This window comes from Rhea americana, unplaced genomic scaffold (genome assembly GCF_003343005.1).
Source record: "Rhea americana isolate MKP2758 unplaced genomic scaffold, rheAme1 scaffold_134, whole genome shotgun sequence".
NCBI classification, from domain to species: Eukaryota; Metazoa; Chordata; class Aves; order Rheiformes; family Rheidae; genus Rhea; species Rhea americana.
Window position 1 is genome coordinate 1530101 of NW_028185417.1, and position 21983 is coordinate 1552083.

Genomic DNA, 21983 nt, shown 5'->3' on the forward strand with positions numbered 1-21983 from the left:
TGAAACACAAAAACAAAGAGGATAATAGGTATGGAAATAAGCAGGCATATACCTTTTGCGTCGCTATCAAGCCAGAATTTCGTGGGGGAAAACTCTAGAAAACTCAAAAGCCTAATTTATTTACCTTAGTGTAGTCTGTGTTTCTCTATAGTCTTTTGCTACACTCTTTGGGCACTCTTTCATCAAATTTAGTGTTACTATAAGTTCTTGCACCTGAGKGTGAGTCTAATGATCATCTGAAGCTGATGTAAGACTTCACTTCTGCTGAAAAGACCGGTCCCACCCTTTTCTCAGCTCCCTGCTGCTTCCCTTGTGTCAGAAGGTGAGTCACATCAGCTCATTGATTTGTCTGAAAACAATCCTGCAAAACAAAACCCTTGAATGATTAGCTTTCAGCCAGATCAGTGAGCTGATCTGACTTGCAGCACAATTGTAGAAGCACAGAAGTAAGGTGAGGGAGAGAATGGYAAGTGCAGGTAAGGATGGGACAGTCCCTTTTGATAGTGGTATGGACTTGGATCAGCTTAAGCTTGTTGTGAAACTATATTGAGTATAAAATTGCTTTGTAAATAATCATGAGTATTTAATTTCTTAGGATTTTTCTGGAGCAGGAAATCATTTTTACAGCCCTCTTAAATAAAAATGCTGCAGCACAAAATAGAAAGGAGACTGAAAAGCAAACAAGCAAAAAACCCTGAAAGTGAAAATTATAGAGAACGTGCTGATTGCAGTGGCCAAGTAAGTGTTCAGTATCTTTGAAGTACTAGATYTTCAGGGTGTGAATTGTTTGACCACATGTATTGGAGGCCTCTGATGTTATTGTGTAGACTTTTCTTACCTTTTGTGGAAAGAAGTAGTCGTTTCTTGGTGCAAATCATCTCGTGCTAACACAGACTATATAATACAGGTTTCTTAACCATGCTCCTAAAGTTTCATGTTTCTCCACTTATTGTAAAGAAAGTCTAGGCAGTTTAAGCTCAGGTGTTGATATCTAAAGTCAGGTGAAATGAATGAATTCCACTCTAAATAGCATATTCAAAGTGGAATTAAAAGGAAAGGCAAAAATTCAGATTTCTGTTTGGAGCTGTAGACTAACATTTCTCTAAATATTTTGTTAAAAAATCAGAACTAATGGTTTTAATATCCACTTCCTGTGAAGCCTATGGTATGTTTCCTTTTGTCCTTTTTATAATATCCATTTGGAGTTCTTTCTGCTGTTACTTTTCCTTTGCTATGTTAAACACTTTTATGTGAGAACTACTGGTATTTCTTTCAAGAATATTTGTAAACATGAAACATATAAAAATAAACACATTCGCAAATCTGAAAACGCTGGGATGAATTTTCAGATCAATTGACCTAAACATTTAGATATGCAGTTTTTGTAGGTAAATACAAGCTTTAGGCTTGGAAAGAGGGCAGAAGTTTTGTCTTGTAGATATTACTTTACAATCCATTGAAAACTTCGTGTTGCTAGCACTTAAGCTGTAGTTAAATAGACACTTCTCTAAAGGAGCTGCCTATGGTGATTCTGCCTCCTGCCTTGCCCTTACCCCTCTTAAGTCCTCCCTGCAGTAGTTGTTCTGGCCTTTCTGTGGGGCTTTGCAGTGAACCATACAGGGGAACTGATCCAAGTTAAAAATGATCCTAAATGAACTGCTTTGTTGGTTTTGCAGGCTGTCAGGCAGAGGTTTTTCTGCCAGCAGAGCCATAGGGGAGCAAGGAGGCCGTGGAGGGCCTCCCTGCCACCCAAAGAACCATTCTTTGGTGGAACAGACAAGGCACTCCCAGGGATGCTGCTGATGTACTCCAAGACCAGAATTATGAACCTGCTGTTCCACAATTGTGAACAAATTATTCCAAAAGATAAAATTCTTCTGAAATATGAAAGAAAACATGGAGATGCCTATCCTGGAAAGAACTCCTCCCCCCCCCAGCCCCTTCCCCAACAATTAAAGGGAAAAAAACGCATTTTGCAAGAGGCATTTACCCACGCTGCCCCCAAATAGTTACCATAATCCTTAGTTATCTCTAGGGTCACTTAACCTTTCTTTGCAGAGTCTTTAAAATGCCCAAACTGAAGTATTATTGCAAATAATATTTTCACTGACATCTCTGTGGCGGGGTGTCTGTGCTTTTTCATTTTTTGGAGGCTAGTGCTTTCAGTGTAGCCRGTATTTCTGTTTACTCCCTCTTTAAAGGATCTTTCTCAAGAAGAGTGACTGCTTGTTTGGTTTTAACTTAGGCTTTTTTGGCTCCATATACTCTGAAAACTTGCATGGTTTTCAAAGGATTCCAAAGAGTCCTTTTTTTATACTTTGAAGTTCAACTAGTGGCATGGTTTTAGGATACACTTCCTTCCTCGAGGAAGTGTATCCTAAAACCATAGGATAACCTTCCTCGAGGTTAACTGAAATGTTTTAACTTCAGGAGCGAATGAGGTGTGAATCAAATTGTCAAAAGGATAGAGACTAAATTATTGAAGCTCTGCCTGTTTAAACTGACTGGCAATGCACTATAAAAGGTGTGAGTCTAGCAGTCAAATGTGTAAACAGCACCTTTTTTATACCTGGTTTCTCACCACTTCCTTTGTATTATGAGGGCCTAAATCGGTGTGGGAGATATCACAGCCATTCTCAAAGTGTTAGTTTATGATGCCTCTGCTAGAATAGTCTGTTACCATACAGGATTGTAGATAGAGAAGCATGTGCAAGGAAGATTAATTGAAATAATTCATCACTTAAAAATGAAGAAGGCTCATAAAAGTTAAGTGTTTTATGTGCCTTTACTGGAATTTAGTGACCATTTGTTTTGCTAGGAAGTATATGTGGACTGGGCACCTACTGCTTGTCTACACAGTACAACTATGTGCCATAATTGTATGCTATAATTATACGAATATAACTCCCCGTGGAGACACTCTTATTCCAGAATAAGAGTATTTCTGGTTTATCTTATTCTGCTTCCAAAGCACGTAGGCTTAAGTGGAAAAGGGTACTCTTACACCAGAGTAAGTTTCCACCCTGAGTTAGTTACACTGGTATAATTATGCATTTTTTTTTCCTTCAGTATAAAGTCTCCAGTGCCTTTTCAGTTTTGAACTTTAGTTAAGAATTTCTTGGTTGTGGTAAGTGTCTAAGCATTTTCATAGTATATTTTCATAATGGGACTCATGTATTTAAACCAATTACTTAGGCCAATTACTTAGGTTTCTGAGTCGTAGGTAACAATAGAAGATAAAAAGGAATCAAAATTCAAGTTTATAGATGCTTCAGTATGTGTGTCTGTATGTATATATAGAGAGATAATTCCCCCCGCCATGGGCTTAAAACAACTGAGGCTCAGTGAACAAGTGGAGCAGTATGTGGCAGTGTAATGGATACTCTTGTTTCTCATCATTCTTTGAGTTTTGTTGTGCTGTAGCTCTAATTGCAGGTATCTCGGTGGATTGCAGAAAGTCTTCTGTGAGAAAGCTGACAAAAAGTTGCTTCCAAAAATGTTAATTGTTTGGAGAATTGCTGAAATCTGTTGATCTTCATGTAAGACAATTGCCAACGTATTTGAATGTTTGACTCCTTTGCTTACTGGGTGCTAGCTGTACAAGGAGCGGCTTGGATTTGGGGCAGCGGGAGGGCAGGATATAGGTGTAAGTGCTCTTCTGATATGTGATGCAGTCAGAGGAAGGCTGATATTGTATATGTTTTTTTTTTAAAGTTTGATATGGGTGATTTCTCTTGCCTGATTCAGTCAGAAGTGGACACCTAGAGCTGGACTGTACATGGACTTCTCTACTTCACGTGGACTGTGCTTTGATGTTGACCATCTTCTCTGGTTCTTCTCTCTCTCCTTTGCAGGAAACTATAGCTATGATAAAACTTCCTCCTCTAATATGCCAGGAAACCTGYGGGCTCCGGCATTTGAGACCGTTTCTCTAGCCATCATTCCCATCTTGCATGATYCCATCACCCCCTCACCCTGGCACTCTCCTTTCTCCTGGAGAAAGGAAGCAAATTCAAGCTGCAAATCCAGTGCCCTTGCTATAGGCTGATGGGAACTTGGAGCAGTTCATATGGCTCCTGTGCAAACTTTCCCTAGCAGGGGAACTCAGCCTCACCTGTGCTTTTGTGTGTAGCTCTGAAAATGAATAAATACTATTTTCTGCCTGGTGTCTTTTCTTTTTGTTTGGTTATTTCTTGTTTTGTTTTGGATGCCCTTTAAACTTGTTCCAGCTTCAACTGAAGTCTACCTGATAATGCAGCATGGCACAGACAGGGGTTGTTTTGTGCTGATGACTCCTGCCAGCTACTGTCTGCTGTTGGGGGACATACTCAGTGGAGTGAAAACTCTTGCTCTCCTGCAGTGGGTGGTTTGAAGACTTTCTGTGTAAGGATGTGAAAGCCTCAAAGTGAGGCTTGTGAGTGTGTTTTTCAGCCCTTACCCCTAGTTCATGCTTCCTTACCCTTACCTCTTCCTTAGGTTTTCCCCATGGTGTATTTTCCAATCCCTTCTTCTGTTGGAACCTTGCTTTTCCAGGGTAGAATTAGCATGTTGTTCTCCAAGTGATCAGCTTTTTGCAACAAGATGAACAATGTGCTTAGAAATGCCTGCAAGTCTCTCTTAGCAGGGCATTATGGGTAAAGGATGTTGTAACTATATATGCTCTAGTATGCCAGTATTTCATATTTAATGGATGCGTGTGGATATTATTGCTTACGAGCTCCTTTGTTGAAAGTTAGARGTGGGTAGTAGGAAGCTGGAAAATGCCTACTCCAAACAGATTGTTCATCCTTCAGCACTTGTACTCATCTATGGAAAGAATGGTACCAATGGGATCTTTAAGGAGCCAGGCTGCATTTATTTTGGGAGCCTGGGATAGTCTTGTGCTTAGAATACAGTGGGGCTTGTCCTTTCCCTCACACCCTCCCAAAATGTAAATATTTCTTTACAGTATTTTCACAGTTTCTCCAAACATCTAGATCAATTCCTTAGGAATAGTTTTTCTTATGTTTCTTTTCTGCTTCTTAAGAAGTGACTGGTTTGAAAACATCCCTTTTTTTGTCCTTTTAATTTTTTTAATCAATATTTCTAGTATGTTTGTAACATTATAATTTCCATGTTGCCTCGTTATGCCAGAGATTGAAGGTTATGACTTCAAATGAAAAGTAAATTGCAGAAACAAGAGAAGTCTTAAAATAAAACAAAGATGATGCAATAATCTCCAAATCATAGAAGGAAAAGGCTGAAAGGGACATCAAGAGGTCATCCCTCTGCTCTGAGGCAGGATAAGGCAGATCTGAACTATTCATGACAGATGTTACTCTGTCTTGTCATTGTTTAGTAGTAAACACCAAGCAAAAAGAAATGCTGAAAATTATTTACATGTATGCTTTTTTTCTCCTCAAAAGTTTGTGCGTGCTGAATTTGGCATGGAATTGGTATGAGAGGATATGGAGATTCATACAGGATTGCTTCAAGTATTTGAGCTGTTGTTTCTGACTTTTGGAAATGTCATRCTTTCTATCAAAATAAACTAATCATGTTTGTGTAGCTCTGAGTACAGTACAAATTTTGGRTTTTAATTAAGAATCTTTTGTTAAGATATATTTCTTCCTGAAATGATTCATTTTCTGCACTAACTCTTATAACCATTTTTCATACTCTTGGGCATTAGGAGAACCCATCTAAAACTTGCAATGTTTCTTCTTCATATTCAAGTGTTTCTTATATAAAATCAATTTAACTTTTCCTCTTTGTAATCATTTTTGTATGTGAAAGAGCTGAGCAAAAAAAAAATAAGAGGAGGAATGTAAAGAGAGATGGAGAAGAATGTATCCAATAAATCACAGTACTTAGCAAAGGAGCTGTATGTAACTATAATACCAGGTTAGATTCACAGAGTGAATAATGTGGCTTTAAGTTTTTTTTGTTTTTTTTTCCCTTAAGAATAAATAGAATGTACACTTCAAAATTTTACTGTGGTATCTGCAGCTCTTTAATCCTAAGTAGAAGTTTGCAAATGAGTGTCTGATGAATAACATCTTTCTAAATTGAACAATATCTAAAATTGGAATGGCAAATACGCTACTGCTAAAATGAGTCTTTGGGCTTGTTTACTCTATTTTACCTTTTAGTTATATCAGCTGAGAAACAGCTGTCTTTGCTGCTAAATGACCTCTTTTGACTAGTCCAAGCGATTCTGACAGAATGAATGGTCTTCAGGCCTCATCAGCTGCAGGAAGAGGTTGCTGTAAATTGCAGTCCTGGAGAAGAGAGTAAGATTAGACATAAATGTTCTGAAACTGCTATTTTCCTCAAAAATAGCCTATTCACATGTACAGGAAAGATTCCCTATACCTGTACTGCTTCAGTATTTTTGAAGGCAATCACTTCCTCCTCCTTCCTCAACTCTAATCTGATTGGTAGTTTTAGGAAGTTGGGAATACCATATTTTGGGATATGGCCAAAGGAGACTGAAAGCACTCTCATTCATTCTGAATATTCTCTCTAATAAATCAAAGAACATCTTTGAAGTGCTGTTAGGAGACCTATGCTGCTATGTTCACATGATGGCTAATGTGGGCTCTCTGAAGGACTGAGGAATAAGAGGTGGGCATAGAAGATGATAGAAGCCAGGAGTTTTCAAGTTGCAGAATTTTAAAAATAATGGTTTATACTGTGSGAAAGCGGAGGAAATCCCATGACTGTGGCATAGTCAAATTTCCTGTTAACTGATTGTCATTTGGGTGAGAAATATTGAAGAAGTGGATCAGCTTTTCTGCTTCTGTGTCTTTCAAAACAGATAAGTCTTCCTTGTTGATACTAATTTAATTTTAAATGGTGTGATATTAAAAGCAAATTATGATTATATATTGAAAACGTGTTGTCTTGTAAATAAACTCTGTCTACGTAAACTGAAAGTTCTTGATACTAGTTGTACTAAAACCATATGCTTAATCCTGAACATCCAGGATAATTTATTGCGGAGGTAGTTGTACCCATGATTAGTCCTACTTCTCTATTTTTTTTGTATGCATGTTCTTTGTGGTAAGATGCTCTGGGATACTTGCCTAGAGTTCTTGGATTTGTGGAAATGTATATCCTTTTTTGAGTGATTGTGAGAAGAGCACTGAAGATGTAGCAACATTTGCTGGTTTTGACTGAAAAGTAGGTAGAGTTAATAGGGTTAAACCATAATTTGATCTCCTTTAAACCCAGGCCAGATGCTTTCCTGAACAAACTGTAGGGACCTTTGTATTAATATCTAAATAAGGTTTTAGAGATCTACTCTGTGAAGTTCTTTGTGAAGCCATTCCCAAGTCTCTGCAAATTTTGAAGTCTGTCTGTCTGTCTGTTTTTTTTTTTTTAAACAAAACCTCTGAGTGTTGCAGCTGGTACTCTTTTTAAAATCAGTAATATTTTTCTTTTCTTGCTACTGACATTTGATTTGTTTTGGATCTTTTAGCAAATTATGTTGGTATAAATACATCTATGTTGATCTAAAGGACTGTATGACTTTTTTTTTTTTTTTCTTCCCCTCCCTTGAACTGAAGAAATCAAAATCTAAATCTGTGAATAGCTGTCTCAGGACTTTGAGTGTTTGCCGTGTGGGTCTCCTCATGTGACTGCTAGGTGCAGTGATGGTGCTGTGTAGCATCACCCTGATGCAAGGTGCCCCCCCMCACACCTTTAAAGGGAATTTTACAACTATTGTAATATTTGTCCTTTTAATTCCAAAATCCAAATGAAGCACAGTCCCAGGAGTGTTGTTTCACTGTTGCAATATAATCTCTTTCAGATGATACATGATTTAGTTGGAAACAAATTAGCAGCTATGCATGCCTAAAGAAAGCAATTTAATAAACAAGATTTTTGTAAGACCTAATCAGAATTGTAAAATGATACTTGGGAATCAGTTACATTATACAAAAGAGCTAGTGTGGATGTAGGCATGTGTGTGCAGTCCATGGTTTCCAATCACATTGTTCGCTCAAGTAATATAGCAGCTTTGACCTTCAGTCTGTTTCTTCTGATTTATTAGTTAACTTTTAAATGTTTTTGAATTAATAACCTAAATTTCTTCTCATAACTGTAGTTTGCTATGGTGTGTTTTTTTCTTTTAACTACTGGAAAAAAAAGTATTATCTAATGCTTTAAACCACCTGCTGCTGGTGAATTTTGTTTTGCTCCTTCCCAGAAAACTAGTTTCATATTCCTGCTAGTGTCAGTGCTGGTGAGYGCAAATAATGCACTCACCAAATGCAAAATAGTAATGGGTAGTTGGTTACCAAAATTTAGCTGCTCTGAGTCCGCTACGGAAGAGTCTAGCCCCAGACTAACTGATTACCTCTGTTTTGTTGGCCCTTAACTGCGCTGACACTGCAGTTAGATTTCTCTAACTGGGGCTGTGTTTTTTCATGACGTTCAACTAGTGTTGTATGGAGACTGTTACAGAACACCTGGTGAAAGAAAGCGAACCAGTTAGTTTCCAGGTGACTATTGTATTTTCGTACTATTTACGACCAATTTTTTTCAGCCTCTACAGGAAATAGTGTTAACATAAAAAATATGTTAAAAGAGAAACAGTTTCTTGGCAGTTGAAGAAGTGACAGGGCTTCTGTTAAAGATCTGAATTTGCCTTCCAATTATCCTGATCCTAAAAATACCCTTTAGGAATTTTGCATATATTGGCTCTAGCTAGGGGCTTTCCCTGTTTTCTTATTTAATTAAAACCAGTTCTTAAATAATAAGAAAAACTGTTAGGGTTGAAAAGAGAAAATGCTGTATTAATGAGTAGCTACCTGCTGTGAGGCAGGAAATCAATCAATATAGCAAGTCAGTGCTTTCACTCCTTTTTAACATCCCAGTCTGCTATCATTTTCTTAGTAAGTGTAGGGTGAATGATATTTCTCCTTTTTCCAGCATGGTGGAGGAGCTGTTGTTTTTAACTCTTTGCTGACCATTTCTCAGTGGGGCCAGAACTTTCTGAACTTCCCTTAGTTGCAATCTCATATTGTTGCTATGAACAAGGAAAATGACTTACTGCTTTCTTTTGCCCTGTGGAATTTTCCATTCTGTTAATGCTTTTATGCCTTTTTGTCCCAATGTCCTACCTATTTCCTGAGTTTTTTTTTTTTTTTTTAATTTAATTCATCATGAACTGGGAGACATGCAAAAAGAGCAAAAAACATTTAATCAGTCTCTTCATACCAAAGCAACTTGTGCTGTGTGTGTAGAAAAGATCAGCAGGGCACTTTGCAGAGAATTGCAGAAAAAAGTGGAAGAGTATATTCCCTAGCAGTCAGAGATAAGAGTTAGCACTTGGGATGGGTCTGTGATTTCTGGAATATCCATTATATTCTAACATTACCTGGACTCTGATTTATCCTGGAATTGCTTTCTGGTGAGGTCCATGAAAGATCTCAGCAGTGAGTGAAATTCACTCTTTGAATAGTCATCACTTCCTTTTTTTGTAATACAGTCATCTCAGAGCCTGACCTAGAAAGTTTAAATTTTGTTTCGTTCAGGAGTATTTGATGAAATACGGTGCATAGGGTTGAATTTGAGAGGTTGAAGGGCTTATTTTTGGAGTCATCTGATAAACAGGTCAATTTCTGAAAAGTATTAATAACTTTCCAAGTGATCTAGGAGAAATTTAAGTTTTTGCTTTTTTTATTTTATTTTATTTTTTTAATTTCCAGACACCTTTTTCCTTTTTAAAGGTAGCTTTCTGCAAGTTTAAGCACATTGTTATCACCTACAGTAATTTCCCTTTTAAAAGCCTTTTAGAGGTTTCCTCTGCCTTAGCCCATGTATTTTTTGACTCCTACTCCTGTTTCTCATTGATCATAATTGAACTAGACTCCCTAAAGTCTTCTCATCCTGTTCCTTGCTACGAGTGCTTATAATGCATGTTACTATGAGAGTGAAAAGGCAGTCACAGAAAGGTGAAGTGATGTGCTCATGTTTGCTTAGCAGGTCAGCTGCTGAGCCAGGAATAGAAGTCCTGTCTTATGACTCAGTGCCCTAACCATTGGCCTGCACAACCTCTCCAGAACACTGGTCTTTTCCAAGAATGTAGTAGCTATGGGATATAGAGTATAGGCGAATATAGAAGCTTTGCTTTCCACTTTGGCAGAGCTTTGAGGTTTTACATAACTTTAAAGTGTGGGTGGAGGGGCAACTTTATGAAAGAGCTCATAGATAAAAGTTCTGTAAAGTTATGGCTTGCTTTATTTTGTGTAAAAAAAAAAAATCTAATTAAAAATAGCTTTCCAATAGGTTGTGGATGTGAAAAAGTTTTAATGTTTGAAAGTCAAATTTTGCTCCACAAATAACCTTGAGTGGCCTTTGATTAAATCTTTTGTATATTCCACAACAAACTCATTTTATGCAACCACAACTATGATAAAATTGAATTAAATGGACCTATTTCTAAGAAAAGAGACTGAATAGCTGAGCAGCACATTAATTCAGTGAATGGAAAATGGGGAGGCTGTCTGAAACTGATAGGAAATGGTTTTAACATTCTATCAGGCTAAAGAGCAATTTTGTWAAATCACTGTATTTGTTTCCCCCCCACCTCCCCGCCCTCAATTTTTAAATAGCAGTGCTCTTCATACTGTCAGAAGTCTGTGTTGTGACACCCCTACTCAAAAGTTATGACAGCAGTGTAATGACAGCTACTGCCTCTTGAGAATCAATCAGGCAATTAATTTTGTAAATGAAATGCTGATTATACAAAGCTTCACATGAGAGGCCCAGTGATTAAAATCAATTTAACAAATTGTTTCAGGTGGGACTTGATTAATAATTTGCCATAAATGCTGAGGATATATGACCAGCATACCTTTCTGTGTGTGTGTTAATATAGAACTATATATAACACTTCGAGTGGAAAAAAATCTGCAGCTAACTGTATGTACTTTTGGCTTATGACCTAGTTGTGACTGGTTACACGTTTTTGTGGGCATGCTGTTCTCCCCAGTATTGATAATGTCACTTTTTCACCTATTTCTCTTCAGCAATTGAACACGTTTATTCATTGTTTTTACTTTTGCTAATAAAACTGAGATAATGTTTCAAATCTACTTGAATTTTTATTATCTTTAATTTTTTTTYCTTAAAATTTTAAGTAGTTACAAGATTTCTTTTTTCTTGTTTTGTCACTTATCAGGACTTATGTATTTTTCCTTCCTACTCCAATACTTCTCTGTAGGGAGCCTTCCTGTGGAGCTCCCCTCGTTCCATTCGAGGCTACTCTCTGCTCCTTGCCTGACAGACACTATTTTTAGTACATCCTTTTCTGTCCATCTAACCCTGTGTTTGTATAAGAGCTCTACAAAGTAGAAGTAAGGGAATTTTTTTTGAGTTCCAGATGGCAGTCACACACAGTGAGTGAAGGTGTTTACTTGTCTAGGAAGCTGAGAACCTTGTTGCCAGACAAAATAGAAGTAACTGGTATTTTGGGTGGGGTTTTTCTTTTTTTAACTTACAATTTTGTGGGTTTATGAATGGATTTTTTTTTTTTCCTGCTGAACTGTAGCATTGAGGAGGCCTTAGGACTCTGATGCCTCCTCTGGTGAATCTAGCCTGAGAACTTTAAGATATTACTTTCCCTAGTTATCTGCCTTGCTCTCCTGCCAAAGGTCACTATTTTGGTAGCAGAAATGGTAGACTGAGATGCATGCCCATGTCTCGTGAGCTGCAATGCCAAAGCTGTTCTGTTAATTTAAAACCATCTTGTACTGGCAGTTTAAGTTCAGATGCTGGATTGTGAATGGGGGCAGCTGAAGCATGGACATGATCTGGCAGCAAATGGGACAGGCAGCTGGAAATATAGCAAATCCGTCTGCAGCCATCTGACGTAAGACATTTGTAAGAGCCTTTAGCTTCTGCATTACTAGAAGTTACTGTTGACTTGCTGGAGAACACTTTGATAGTAGGAGACTAGAGCCTCTGTATGCCAAAAGGAAGATGATGTCCTTTGTCTTGAGCATCTCATTCAGAAAAATAAACAAATAAATAAATAAAGAGAGCAAGATAATTCTGAGTCCTCCTAGAAGCTTGGAATTAAGGAAGTGTGCTACAGAATTTGAGCGTGATGGGGATGGATGACGTGCCTTCCATTGACTTCAGAGCAATCATGGTATTACCTATGTGTCAAGAGTTGACGGTGACAAAAAACTACTTGAAGGGTAGCAGTTCTGAGCTGCCTAGCCATGTGATCTTGTCTGAAGCTACAAGCTTGCTTTTGCCATCAGATGTGACGAATGTGTGTAAATGCTTTTTGATGTTGTCTTAACCTTTGCTCGCACTTCTAGAGGCAATGCGAAGACGTGTAGTTCATTTAAAAACAAATTTCTTTCCTTTTCTGTTTGTTGTGATTTGTTCTTTTGGTAGTCATTTTAGGTTTATCTATCCAGAAGATACCTAGAGGATGGTTAACTCGCAGACCTTCCAGGTTTTAGGCAGTGTGATAGGGACCCAGAAGAAAATCAGAAAACAGGAATACATATACCCTCTCCCACAACCCCCCAAAACACTTGCTTATATAATTGTTTATATACATTCCAGTGGAATAGTAGTTAATTTGTGGTTGGACATAGCTTTGATTTCCTCCCCCCCCACCCTTTAATTACATACTTTCTGGTTTAAGTGGCAAATTATATTTCTGAGGTTTCCCTGCAACTGAAATCATTACAGTATGCAGAGAAGACAGGGCATTTTGATATTTTTTTGTTAAATCTGTGCTAGCATACACTACTTCATTCACTGGATTTTCCTTTACCATAGGCTTATGATGAACTCGACTCTTTGCATAGTGCCTGTTGTGTTTGTGCAGTGGACGTTTTTTAAGTTTTAGTAAAGCATTGGATAGCAGGCTGACACTTCAGAAAAACAGAAAGCATGTTTGCCTGCCACCTTTCAGATGTTAATGTTAATGCAAGTCAGATTTTAATGTTATACATTAGTACTTTTTTATAGTAATTTGCTTCTTAAATGATATTTAAAACACACAAAAGCATATCAAAACAGCTCTTGCTATGTTGTGTTAAAGCATTGGCTGAGAAGTCCTTGTACATGTTCATACAAATGATGACATTATCTAGGAATGGATTATCTTCTCCCTGGTTGTGTCCTCATGCCAGCTGTGTCATTGTGTTAGAGTGAATACTTGTGATTATCTCTAGCGATAAATTTGTAACTTGCTGCCTGACCTAGAGCTAAGAACTCCATGCCCATCTATCTCGGAATTTTGGTAGCTGATTGTCAGCTGTCTTTATTAATACCAAAGCCTTGAAACCTCATAATAAAGAGGCTTTTTTTAATACAGAGACAGAAGCTTTGGCTCCAGATCAATGAATAAACAGAGTTAGTGTTCAGTAGCTCTACGAGTTTGAGGGCAAGCCTATTTGAGAGTGTTGAGTTTATGTTGTTTTATTGTAGGCACAAATGAGTTAACATTAGCCATTAGGATGCACGGTGGCTTATAGTTGCTTTAAATTGTAGCGTTTACTGTTGTTGGCCAAACCAGTGCATCTTTTAACTTTTTTTTGTTGTTTAAACAAACGAAAAAAAAAAAAGCATACTTTCACTCTGAAGAGTTGTTTCATATGAATATACTTGTCTTCTAGTGAGTTGCTCAGTCTGCCTCGTGTAAGAGCTATACCATCTCCCAATCCCACTGTGGCCTTTGTGAAGTGTTTCCCCTTCTCCTATGCCCCAAGGTGTCAGTGGCAGCATTCTTCCTGGCATCTTGAAATGGCAGAGGTAGTATTTTGGGACTGTGATCAGTGCTGTTCATATTCATAAATTTCTTTCAAATTAAACTTTTAGCAGACTATATATTGATAGCTCAGTAGTATACATAATGCCTGTGACACAGGCAATGTTCCAGAAGGAAGAACCAATACATCTTGATCAGGCTACTGCTAAAATTATTCCAATGTGCACCCTGCCTCAGAGCTGAGTGGAGATGAGATATCCAGGAAAACACTGTTTGTATGATGACAGAACGCATAAGTTTTTTTCCTCTTACTTTAGGAAAAGTTAAGATTGAATCTTCAGATACTTCAGGGTAGGCAATTTATTTGATTATCTAATCTAGGAGTGCACCATAGTAGTGACACTGAGGTTACAGGTGGGTGTAAATATTATTTTTTCCAGTTTTGCTTGTAGCAATGATGCAGAGTTCATGTATTCTTTTTTACATAAAACACGGAGGGGGGGGGGGGGATGGAGGAGCAGGTAGCAGAGAAAGGTTGCCACTTACTGTTTGCAGGCAGTCTTAGCTTTCTGATTCTACCTTCATGGTTGGGCTTGATCTAAAGACTGGGAATGAAACCCAGGCCCTATGGAAATTGTTAGCAAAGCTTCTGTTGGGTGTTACAATGCACTCACAAGACACATGGTAGGCAAGAACTCTTAGGAAACATACTGCTGCTACAGAGTTAGGTAGTACACGTGCAAATCACATAAGATAGGCACTATAATAAAGACGTTATAAATTTAAATATTACAGTGGACTGAAATGGAGAGCAAGACTGAAGTATTTTAAGGAACTGCAGATCTGTGCAAAGTTTAAATAAAACATGATAAGTTGAAGAGGAGGTGCAGAACCAGAAGCAAAATGCAGAATCTACTCAGACTTGCCTGGCAAAATATGGCAGTAAAACAGAGAATGAGCAAACACTAGCTGAATCGCTCAATAGATAATGCATGTATTGGAGGGTAAAATAGCACTAAAGAAAAATTGGGTCCCTCTGTAAATGAAGGGAAAGGAAATGGATATTGATCACTGCAATGATACTAAAATAAAATAAAGAAATAATTAAGACTTTAATACAGCTTTTAATAGAATTAAGTGAGTAAAGGCATGGAAGATGAACAGATGAAGCAAACATTCTCACCTGATGATACGTGTCCACTAGTCTTTTAGAGAACAGGATGCAATTGCAGCAACTCTGTCATTTCTGAGCAGTGTTAGAGAGCAGGTGTTTGGTTTGCTGATACTTAAAACATGAGAAGACTCAGACTTGCCATGATGATCACTCTAACTAGGCTTTGAAAGCTCTTGGAACTAATAAGAGAAAGTGTGAACTTGTTTTACAGTAATCTCCAGATAAGATTGTAATGTGTATTTCTGAACAAAGTAACTAACTTTTTAAAACACAAACATTAAAACATTCAAGCAAATGAACAAAAAACCTCCACCAGCTGGAACTGTTAGTCCAGTGGACACAGACTCTTCAGCTCATATTCACTGAGCCTCGTGGCCTCATTTCCTCCTGTTCCCTTCAACTCTTCCTGCCTCGGTTCTGCCCTAACTGCTTTTCTTAACCTCCTGTCCTTCTTTCTTTGTCCAGCAAATTTCAGGCTACCTCCTTAGACCTGCATAACCCCTCTGATCCAGCCTCCCTGTGCTCCGTGATACTCATACTTTCTGTTTTCTTCCTTTTACGCTCGTAATAACCTGATGAAATTTAGATGTTCTTTGCAGGGGTATGTTTCTTGCTTTTCTCTAAAATCCAGTGTCACCCTAGCAAATTTTCATTCTCTGCCCCAAAATATGGTATTCAAGAGGTATTTTAAAGTATTTTATATAAGAACATAAATGATGTATTTTTCTGTGACCTCATTCTAAGACATAGCTGAACTGTTTTTGCTGAATTTTCCAGAGAATTTCAGCCTCAGGCATACATATGGCCTGGAAAATTTCAGCCTAAATGCTTGAAGTTTGGCTAAGTTTATGTGTACCTGAAAACAGAGTCTTCATAATGGAAAGTGGCAGACTTTTAACTGTAACTATCTGCATTCTAGTTAAGTACTGGATGTGGAACAGAAAATGTTACACTCAAATTGGTTAAAATTTGAATTTGAGTAAACGTTGTTACAGGAATTGAGACCTAGAAATAATATTCTGAAGCAGAAGATGGTAGCAGTAAATAGTGCTTTGGGGCTTCATAAGAATTTCCTAAAGGAAACTCAAGACTTACCTTAAACAGGAATATATATTTAGGAAGAAGAATGCAACAAGTAGATAGATTGAATGAATATTAAAACACTGAATATAGTTAAGTATCTTGGCCTGTAGCAGTGATGCTTAAATTGGCCCTTGGGAACCCATGGGAAGGAATCTTTGGTTGGTCTGCTGAACCTGTGYGTCTGTGGTGTTTTCAGTTAAAAGTCTGAGGGTGCAAAATGTCTCGTGAAAACTTCAGTATTGTCAAGAATCTGGTGGCCTAAAGTGTTTTTTTTTTGTTTTTGTTTTTTTTTTAAGTATGAGATATAAATAGAAAATTACCTAGAGACATTTAGCCATGAAAAATAGAAATGTCTAATCTGGTCACAAAAAAAGCCGAATAATAAAAGGGAAAAAATGCTGACTAATATTGAGTCAAAATTAGAAGCAAGTATGCAATTCAGTGTGGTAGCAAAAAAGGGCAGTGCTCTTCTGAAGTGAATGGAGGTGTTATGTCATGAAGGAGGTTATAATTTTCACCTACGCAGCTGTAGTATGGCCGCATTTGGAATTTAATCAGTTTGGGTCACCTTAGGTGTCCCTAAAGGTAGAGAAAGCAAAGCCAATGAGAACAGTAAGAACGTCTGAGCAATTTACTTACAATGAAGGAATAGTGAGAACAAACTGTTATAGCTTGGTTAAGTGGTGGTTAGTTTGGAGGGGACATACCTAGTACGTATTTAAGAAAAACACTGTTTTTGTGGCACAAACAGCAATAGTGGGAAGCAATAGGGATGGTGGGGGARGTAATTTAACTTGTCAGATAGTAACTGTAGCGAAAAAGGAGTTGTGGAAGCCGTGTTACGTAGGGTACTTTGAAAAGAGACAGTACATTCTAAGAAAACATGAAAATGTGCTATAGGCAACTACGCTGCTCCTTGGGGTAGACTGGTTAGATGAATTAATGGTTCTTTTTCCTTGAGAGGAGAGGCAGGGGGGAATCTCTTTCATAAGGTTGTTACAGGCTTTTTTAAAGGCTTTGTGTGTGAATATAACTAGCACTCTGGAATTAAAAAATAGATGTCATATTAACATTACAGTGCTACACTTGAGAAAGTACCATTTTTTTTCTGGTTCAGTTAGTCCTCAATAGTAAAAGATGAGAGTGATGCCACACAATGGCTGACATTAGTCCTGAAATTTGTACGATGCTTGATAAGTCCTGCCAAAAAGTCTAAGAATAAAGCTTCCATTCTTGCCTCCCACCTCTCTTCTCCATCAGTGATTTCAGTTGGATTTTCTCAGGTCTATTAAGGAGGCAAATAAATTTTCRTGTGAAATGTGGCTTACGACTTGTTTTATGATCTGGAAACTTATTGGCACACATGATAGTGATATGAAAGCTCTGAAATACAGCATTCTGTATGCATTGTACTTCTTGGAAACTTTTCCTTTCCACTCTTCCTTTCTTCAAAGTAAAAGCTGGATATTTTCTCAGGGTTGAAAGGTTTGCCCATTACTTGTATCTCTCTTGATAGGCATGATTATGTTGAAGTCAATGTTGCTGATTAGTTTACAACAGTATGCTTAATTGTTTCTTAAGTTGAAATGTATAGGGAAATTATCATATCTGCTTTTTTTTTTTTTTTTTTTTGCAGGTAAGAGACACCTCTAAATTTGAGTGCAAGTTTGCTTACCTCCTATAATAAAAGTCCCAAACTCACCTTTCAAAAACTCTTATTAATTAATATGAGTATCAGAGTATGGTACTTTGCCTGTTGGTATGTCAAGTCAACATTTGATATGTTCAAGAGATAGAATGTAGATTGAAGAAACGTGTATGTAGTCTGCCCACAATAAGCATGACTGTTCTGACCTCTTCTTTCCAGTCTTCTTAAAATCCTTCTTTGTTTGTGTTCACTAACAGGGCAGTCCAATGGATCCAATGGTCATGAAGAGACCTCAGTTGTACGGAATGGGCAATAACCCTCATTCTCAGACACAGCAGAGCAGCCCATACCCCGGGCAGTCGTACGGCCCTCCCGGCCCCCAGCGCTATCCGGTGGGAATGCAGGGCCGGGCCCCGGCAGCCATGGGAGGAATGCAGTATCCACAGCAACAGGTTTGTGGAACATTTCTTTGTGTTGCTTTGGTTTCCCTCATCGTCTTTGCTTCCCTTCTAAGATTGTGGTAAAGCAGAGGGCGCAAGAAAAGGATTCGGACATAAGTATTTCTCTTTCAAAATGAGAGTGAAGGACTGTTTTAAAGCTAAATATATTATGTTGACAGCTTAAACATTTTCTGAAACTTCACACCATCAGAAAAAAAAGTCTGTTTTGTTGCTGGTATCGTTTTGGAGTGAGGAATATGCTGAACACCATCAGCTTTCTTTGCCACTTGACATCAGGTAGCCTTGTATGTTTCTCTTGATTTTTTTTTTTTTGTTTATTTTTAATTATTCCACTTCTCTCTCTCTTGCTCTCTCAGATCAGTTTAGATGAAAACTTCAAGCTTGCATCAGTACAGCAAGACTATTACATACAAATCAGCCACATATTTATATTAGCTGATACTTTTTCTTTCTTTCAGTAAGAGCTTTCTGTAGTTTTTTTTTTTTTTTTTTAACCCCCTTACCATCTCTTTAAATAGTTGGGATTTTTTGGTATCAGAGGACATATAAGAATCTCTTATAAGATCTGTATAGATTTCACTTTTGATGGTGACCTTTTCTGCAGTTTTTCTACCCTTTTGAAGAGGGTTAATTACCAATGTTCTTAGTGTGTACCAAGGAAGATGTAGTGGTTTTGTAGCGGGGAAGATTAAGCAAGGTTATTCAGGAATTATGTTGGCAAATTTTTGCTAGCTCTTATTAGGATTAAGAAGGAATTCTCTACTTTGTTGTAAGCACAACAAATTGTTAACTTGCTAATTTATGGGAAACAGCATTTTTGTTWCATGTATCTTAACTGGTTGCAGATCAGTTTATTTTTACTTCATTTATTGTTAAATATAGACCAAAAAAATCCCCCAAAATAATGACCCACCAGACAGATAAGGGTGTTTCTGGCTAATTCTAGTACSCATGCACTGGCACAGGATGTTCATCAAGTGGCTAGTTACCAATAGTTTCAAATATACTAGTTGGGTGAGTAGTACCATTTGTCATCTGTTTTCATTTTTATTCTTTGTTGAATAGATATTTCCTTGCTAGGAAGAGATCCTTTAGTTTAGAAATGGCAAATAGTATATTCTCTTGCTAGCTTAAGGCAGCAATGAGTTTTGTCAAAAGTGAAAGAGGGTAAAACAGAAAAAAGACTTTATTTTTTTCTGTGTAGCTGTGGCCAAAATAAAGTTATTAGAACATATTTTTAATTTTTAAATGAGTTATTATGTGTTCTGTGGAGATGAGTGTTGAATTTTCACTTCATTTGCTAATTGCTTGCTAATTGTAAATTACCCGTCAGCAGGCAGTGACCTGGCACGGTGATTGGCTGCTGGCCCTATCTGTCTTCTAACAGCATTAATGTAATTGGCTGAGCAGCAGTACAGTTCTGAGCGCTAATGCTCTTCGGGGAAAAAGTGAGAGGATAATTATGACATTGAATTTTTATTGAACGGACATCACCACCTAGGCATGATTTTGTTTTGGACGGCCTCCAAAGCTTCGCGTGTTTGGTTTGTGAACCTCTAATGATCTGAATCCAGTTCTTTTCATATTGCTCATATATTGCCACCTTCTACAAAGGATTAAAATGCAGGAATGCAGGTTTGTAAATTGAATTGCCAACTTACCAGCTGAGTGGTAAGTTGTTTTTGGCACAGGATGCCACAGTTTGATTCCTGGCTGGATTTTTACTCCTGTGACATGAATATAAAATAAGAAGAGCCTAGCTATGCTTGTTAAAAATGGCTGCGTAGTGTGTACCTACTTCTAGATATAAAATACATTCTGAAACTTTTGGCAATATTATTTATTTTATATGAATCTCAGCACTTTCTGAAAATGAGTCTTTTACAGTGTCATAATGAATTGATCAAAAGCATAAGGCACTTCCGAAAACTTGATTGGTTAAGAAATACTGGGCTTCAAATATGTGCTTTTTTCAGATTTAAGTATTGTGCAGAGAGAGCATTGAGTAGATGGATTATGAGGGTGGAAGTGTCATACTGTAGGAAGGAAGGGGGTTAAGGTTGTTCTTATTTTAAGTTATAGTCTGCTGTTGCCCAGAGATAGCTAAGGGTGTCAGTTCTGTTTCCTTGGATGAAATGAGCAGGGTTTTTGTTAAGCTGTAAGGATTTCAGAATTTTGAAGAAGACCTTGAAATGTGAGTCTGGCTCTTTGTCAGTGACTGTCATGGCTTGAGGTTAGAACTATGGGACTTGACAGATTTTGACTTGCAGGCTCTGCTGCTGGATCCTGCAAATGAAAAAATAAAGATGAAAAATAACACCCTACAGAACCAAGTAAATTAATGGAAGTTATAGAAATGAAGATAATTGCTGCAACATGACACAGAACAGCTACCTATATCTAAACAGAGAAAAATGTATTCCTATTGGAAGCCACATATTCCAGCCTGCAGTCTAGAAGTGTGGGAGAGACCTCGGAAGAAGGGAGATCTCTGATGTAAGCAGTAAAAGATTAAACAGAATGAAAGAGGTGTAAATRTTAACTGGTACAGTCATCCTACACATCTGCTCTGTGTTTGCAGACACTGGCTACTAACCTGTTAAAAAGGAATTATATCTCTGTAATGTTGCAGATGTTCTCTCACAACAGCAGTTTGTCCTGGGCATGCTTGATATCAGATAGGCAGGTAAAAATAAAACCCTACACTTCCTTATAATTTGCATGGAAATTGCAGAATATTTGTAAGTTGAAGCAGGTATGGGATATGTTCTGTGAAATGGGTACAAAGGATGCTGTGAAGAGAGAGACAGATCTTCAAAGCAGTTGAACAAGAAATCTCTTATGAGTTAATAAATGTTAAGCCCTAGAACAAAACACTAGACTCTCTATAAGGGAAAAAAATTGAAAGGCAGATAACTTTTTTTTGTTTGTTTGTTTTTATCACTCACTAATATAACCAAAGCTAAAAGGTTCAAGGTACATAGATGAACATGTAAGGAAGAGAGGTAAAACTATAGAGAAACTAATGAGAATCTGAGTTTTCTCTTCTCTAGCATTTGATAGTGAAGATTCAGAATTCTCTTGCAAAGATGCATTGTAGTTTGTTGCATCAAAAAGCTAAGCAACTGTTGAAGAAAAAGTGCTGCAGCATTTTGTCAGATATTAGGGGCATGTCCAGTTAAATAGGCATGAGTCAAGTAAACTTTTGAAGTATTTGGTCTGATTTTTGGTCAAATTACCTAAATGGCCTAGAAGATTAAAAATCAAGTGTTTGGTAAGTGTACCTGTATACAAGTGCAAGTATAAGCCTGCTGCTTAATGGAGTGGGTGCCCTGGTGATGGAAGAAWACAGAGAAGGCAGATGTACTAAATGTTGTCTTTGCTTCAGCCTTTACTGCTAAGGCCAGCCATCCGCAATCCCAGAGCCTGGAGACAAGAGAGARAGTCTGGAGAGAGGAAGACTTTCCCTTGGTTGAGGAGGATCGGGTTAGAAATCATTTAGGTAAACCTGACACCCACATATCCAGGGGTCCTGATTGGMTGCACCCACGAGTGCTGAGGTAACTGGCAGGTGTTATTGCTAGGCTACTCTCCATCATCTTTGAAAGGTCATGGAGAACAGAAGAGGTGCCTGGGGACTGGAAAAAAGCCAGTGTCCATCCCAGTCTTCGAAAAGGGCAGGAAGGAGGACAAAGGGAACTACAGGCCAGTAAGCCTCACCTCCATCCTTGGAAATGTGACAGAGCAGCTCATTCTGAATGGCGTCTCTAAGCATGTGGAACAAAAGAGGGTGATCAGGAGTAGCCAGCGTGGATTCACTAAGGGGAAATCCGTCTTAACCAATCTGATAGCTTTCTATGAGGAATGACTGGCTGGGTAGATGAGGGGAGA

The 21983-nt window shown here is 37.9% G+C and overlaps 1 protein-coding gene across 1 annotated transcript in view; it reads left to right on the forward strand.

The window, feature by feature from the left end:
- ARID1B (AT-rich interaction domain 1B) overlaps positions 1 to 21983 on the forward strand; it is a 337486-nt gene that overhangs the window by 14935 nt on the left and 300568 nt on the right. Inside the window, 1 exon segment of the mRNA XM_085297989.1 lies at positions 17889 to 18083. Within this exon segment, the coding sequence (XP_085154115.1) occupies positions 17889 to 18083 (195 nt within the window).